Here is a 5435-nt window from a genome sequence, read left to right as displayed (position 1 = left end):
TTAAGGATCTTAATCGAAACTGTCAGAAACATGCCTGGAACTGGCTTGGCAAGAAGAATTCTGTCTCTGGTGTCGGCTGGACTTCAAGGAGAAGGGAACCACCAGACTGCCCCCCCTCCCTCACCTCGGTGCTCTGCCTCTGCAGTTCTCGATGTGACATCACTCTTTCAGGCAGGTCCTCTGTAGCCTCGGCTACAGGCAGCATGACCAAAAGGGAGGGCTTCCCTAAGCGCCCATCTGAAGATACCCAGAGGCAAACCTGTGCTCCTGCCAGCCAGTCTAGGGTTGGAGTATCACCCTCACTGGCCACACAAGAACGCTGGGCTGGGTGGAGTTGCGGAAGGAGAATTTGTCAAAAGAGAAGAGGTATGTTTTTCAGAAGATGGTGGAAAGACTCCAGGCAGACAAAGTAAGAGATGTCCTTTGGGTGAAAGGGAAGTCGCTCAGTCGTGTCCAACTCTTCGCGACCCCAAGGACTGCAGCCTACCAGGCTCCTCCGTCCATGGGATTTTCCAGGCAAGAGTACTGGAGTGGAGTGCCATTGCCTTTGGGTGAGTGCTCATTAAACTGTACCTTTAACATAACAATAATTTTACAGAATGATCTCCAGTTCAGATTCCACAAAACAGGTACACTACAAAAATAATTTGGGGAAGTGAAACAAGAGCTAACTTAAAAACTCAAAAAAATTAAAGTGACAGCTGCTAACAGAAGAACATATCTACACCAAAGAGGCTGGAAAGACATAATCTCAGAATAAAGGACAATCCTTTTAGTCACATCAATTTAGCTTTATGGAAAAAAGCCCCATTTTCCCTCATCATCTCAGTTTGACCTAGGGTGGATAAAAACTCCATCCAGATGTGATGCCAGTCAGGCCCTGATGAGAATCTGGGAACCACTGGCCCAGGTCATCTTCAGCCTTGTCCACAGGCTGTGTGGAACTCACCCCAGCCCTGCGGCAATTCATGCCCACTCCTCCCCCATCACTGCAGCCTGGGTGCCTGGCTCCCAAGAAGAGCTCAGAGAGGGCATCTACCAGCAGCTACGAAACAGACACAACCTTATATATGCTGGAACACACACACAAGCACACATGCAGTTTAAAATTCATTCCGTTTTCAAAAGATTGGGGTAATTTTATACACACAATACAGTCATTAAGGATGCTGCTGCTGCTGCTGCTGCTGCTGCTGCTGCTGCTGCTAAGTCGCTTCAGTCGTGTCCAACTCTGTGCGACGCCATAGATGGCAGCCCACCAGGCTCACCCGTCCCTGGGATTCTCCAAGCAAGAACACTGGAGTGTGTTGCCACTGCCTTCTCCACATTAAGGATGAGATTCAGGTAATCTGAATCTGGACATCGTGGCCACAAAGCTGAATTAGGTACAATCTTCACCTCAAGGAGTTTCATAAACTGGGCAAGCTGGGAATTACTGACATAAACCACCATCTAAATTAAATTCTAGTCAGTTTCTTCTGTTTCCTATGCTTAATAAAAGCAAGATCATTTTAGTATAGCCTCATTAAGTTCAACAGAGCACTCGGTAACCACACACAAATAAACAATTGATTGTGTGTTCCAATTTTCATCTGCTTATTGAATTAAAAGTTCAAACTTTGGGCAGCTGAAGTAGGATATCCTTGAACCCAAGGCACCACGCCAAAGCGTAATGTCCAATACTACATCTCTGAACAATTACTTCCTTGTTTCATGTGCCTATGCAAAGCCACAGGTGACTTGGCCAAGTTTCCTTTTTTAAACTATAATGAAGGCTAGAACTGTATTATTAAGCTCTCTCAGTAAAAGCCCTAAGCTAGCCCAGGTCTTTAGATCACCAATGCTGCAGTTACTTTCCACATGTCTCCCAGGATTCACAGGTGGAAGGCAGGGGGCTGCAGGCCAGAAACAGAGCCGCAGAGGTTCTAGCGGGAGTCAGAGATGCAACCTGAGAGGTGGAAGGCCAGGATAAGGTATGAACAGGAGGGGGAAGGAGGGCGAAAGACATGCTAATTTAGGACTAAGTGTTCTGTGAGGAACAGGTTAGGTGCGGACAGAATGCTGGGTGTCAAGCCATCATGTGTGCACACAGAGCCAAAGAAAAAATGCTACCACGGCTAAGAGGATCCAGATTGAGCTGAGATCTCTAAGACAAGTAAACCACTGACAGTTAGGAAACAGGTTTCCATCTTCCCCAGAAAATTCTGACTTTTTAACAGAAAGGTAAGTCTCTTGGACTACAAGGAGATTAAATCACTCAATCCTAAAGGAAATCAACCCTGAATATTCACTGGAAGGACTGATGCTGGCTGAAGCTGCAATACTATGGCCACCTGATACGAAGAGCCAACTCATTGGAAAAGACCCTGATTCTGGGAAAGATTGAGGGCAGGAGGAGAAGGGGACAACAGAGGATGAGATTGTTGGATGGCATCACCAACTCAATGGACATGAGTTTGAGCAAGCTCCAGGAGTTGGTGACGGACAGGGAAGCCTGGTGTGCTGCAATCCATAGGGTCATAAAGAGCTGGACAAGACTTAGCGACTGAACCAGTTTTTAGTTGAACTCAGCTGGTAAAGAATCCTCCTGCAATGCAGGAGACCCCTGTTTGATTCCTGGGTTGGGAGGTTCCCCTGGAGAAGGGATAGGCTACCCACTCCAGTATTCTTGGGCTTCTCTGGTAGCTCAGACAGTAAAGAATCTGCCTGAAATGCAGGAAACCTGGGTTTGATGCCTGGGTTGGGAAGATTTCCTGGAGGAGGGCATGGCAACCCACTCCAATATTCTTGCCTGGAAAATGCCCATGGACAGAGAAGCCTGGCAGGCTACAGTCCATGGGGTCACAAAGAGTTGCACACAACTGAGTGACTAAGCACACAAAGTTCTTAGAGCTTATTGATATGTATCAACACTTTCACAAGTATATCTTAAACACAGAAGTTAATTACTGAAAATCAAGCTGTATCATTTGTAGCTAAGACCATGTGGTTTATTAGTGTCAAATCAAATCAAGTATTGGAAGCAGGGAATCAAAGAACAGGGCCTGCTCAGTCAGAGCAAAAGGAGCCAAAGTTCATAGCTCACAGGCTCTCATTCAGGATGAGCACTGCTTGCCGCAGGGACATTTAAAAGACCAGAGTGACTAAAGCCAAAACAGATCACGCACAAGGAGCAAAGGTTACTTATTAATTCTATTCTTCACTCTGGGGACAAGTGCAAAGGATTATTTAGTACATGCAGTTTGGCTAAAAAGCATTAACAAAATAAAGAGAAAATATTTATAACTAACTTCCATAATTAAGTTGAAACAATTTTAAAAGTTAACATCTGTAACATGAAACCAAAGGTTGATGTTTTAAATTTGTTTGTTCTACTTAACATTGTGGCTCAGCTGGTAAAGAATCCGCCTGCAATGTGGGAGATCTGGGTTCGATCCCTGAGTTGGGAAGATCACCTGGAGAAGGGAAAGGCAACCTATACAGTCCATGGGGTTGCAAAGAGTCGGACACGACTGAGCAACGTTCACTTTCACTTTTCACTTAACATTTAAAATTTTACAGCACAAAATTTAAAGTTTCCATATTTGTTCAGTTACTAATTATAGAGCTCTAGTCATTTTACCAGATTTAGCATTAAGTAATGACTGAGATTTTCAAATGTTGATAGTAGCCACACAGACTGGTATTTGATTGCATTTCAGGTTTAAAATGGGCTTTCCTGGTTACTTTCCCCAATAATCAAGTTAAACAACTGACTTTTCCTAACTATCATATAATTACTATACAATTCAAACTACCAGTCAAACAAATATCTTATATGCATTAAAACTAAAACGTATAACAATTTACCATCAATTCTTACTGATACCTCTAAGGTCATTTAAGGTCAATTTTGTTCTAAACCAGTGCTTCTCCACAGGGAGAAAGTTTTGCGCTAAGAGCTCCCCTGACAAAACAGTTTGGCAAGACATTCTGGTTCTCACAAAAGGTAGAAGAGGGGGTGCTCCTAGCATCTGGGGGTAAAGGCCAGGAATGATGCTGAATAGCACGCAATGCACAAGACAACCCTAAAACAAAGAATGACCAGGCCCAAAATGTCTGGAGTGTCTCGGTTGGGAAACTCCATTCTAAATTGAAACAAGGAGATCTGCAAACACAGCCAGCTGACACCTTCGAAAAAACAATTGCCAAGTAAGTGATTCAAAGTGCACTAAGCTTTGTTATTAGTACGGAGACTCAGACATAATAAAAGTTGCTTTTCATACTATTGAAATGATCTGACTATTAACCACAAACACATGAAGTTGCAGATGGGTATGAAGGGCAGTGTCCTCTCACTACCTAAGCAATTCATGAGTGCTTAAAAAAAGAACATTTCAGAAGACAAAAAGAAAATGAGGTAATGACATTCTTGACAGTTTTCTATGATGCTTCAATTTTCAAGGACAAACATCAATTAATCATTACTTTTTGTTGCTGTCCTTTAGTTCTAACCAACTTTTCCCCTCTCCACAGTTGTTAGATGTTTAACTCGCTAAAGTTTAAAGTAAATGAGTAAAGTTAACCACATGATACTAGTTGGTAAAATAATCTTAGGCCAGTATCTGTCAAATAAAGTATCTGCCAGAACTCTCATGCTTACCTGGCAAAAGAACGGGCTCCAGTTTTTTAATTTTCGGTTCCGAATTAATCTTATCGTCAGTCTGAAACACATTAGCAAAACAAATCAAAATAAAAATTCTCCCCCTACTCCGTGAGAGAAGGCAAATTTTTTTCCTAAGTGATGACACACGCGACAGGCACGTATCCCCCCACTTAAATTCTTTCACATTTTTACTAAACTCCTGTTCGTGAAGGTATTGGGAGTCGGACCTAAAAAACAACATTGTACAACCACCTGAGGAGCCTCCAGGTGTTCACATTTACAACAGGTAGGTGACCCCTCCCTCCAGAAGCCCGCAGGCGATGCAATCCCGCCGGCGGTCACAGCGTGGACAGCCGCTGGGCAAAGGGCTAAATAAATCCAGGTTCGATCGCTCCCTGGGGTTCCGTCTCCGAGCCGACAACAGCTGCGGCGGAGTTTTGCAAGTTTCCCCCGAGCTGGTGGGGCTCGCTGGAGGGTGGCTTCCCCGCAACGGAATCCGGGGCCGGGGTCTGGAGTCCGGGGCAGCCTCCCGGGCCGGCCCGCGCGCGGCTCCCCGGAAGCGCGATAAGAGGGCGCAGCGGGGAGACGACTATTTACCTGGGGCGGCGGCAGAAGGTAGGACTTGAAGGTGGGTCTGGGCGGCTTGAGCGAGAACATGATGCGGCCGCCTGCTCGGCCCGGCCCGGTCACAGCCCGGGACCCGCCTCCCCGACGCCCGCGAGCTGAGAGCTCCCGGTGCGACTGCCCGGGCTCGGTCTGCAGCCAGCCGGGCCGGGCGGGCTGACGGGCG

The 5435-nt window shown here is 45.7% G+C and overlaps 1 protein-coding gene across 1 annotated transcript in view; it reads right to left on the bottom strand.

Annotated features, from left to right (window-relative positions):
• The window catches only part of MTMR10 (myotubularin related protein 10), a 46278-nt gene extending 40843 nt beyond the window's left edge, over positions 1-5435 (bottom strand). The window contains exons 1-2 of the mRNA XM_040257402.1: positions 5243-5435; positions 4643-4703 (exon numbers count right to left, since the gene is read on the bottom strand). Of these exons, the coding sequence (XP_040113336.1) occupies positions 4643-4703; positions 5243-5302 (121 nt within the window). The 5' untranslated portion in view covers positions 5303-5435. The remainder of the gene's footprint in view (positions 1-4642; positions 4704-5242) is intronic.

This window comes from Oryx dammah, unplaced genomic scaffold (assembly GCF_014754425.2).
Source record: "Oryx dammah isolate SB20612 unplaced genomic scaffold, SCBI_Odam_1.1 HiC_scaffold_16, whole genome shotgun sequence".
Lineage (NCBI taxonomy): Eukaryota > Metazoa > Chordata > Mammalia > Artiodactyla > Bovidae > Oryx > Oryx dammah.
This window is presented reverse-complemented; position numbering and strand designations above follow the sequence as displayed.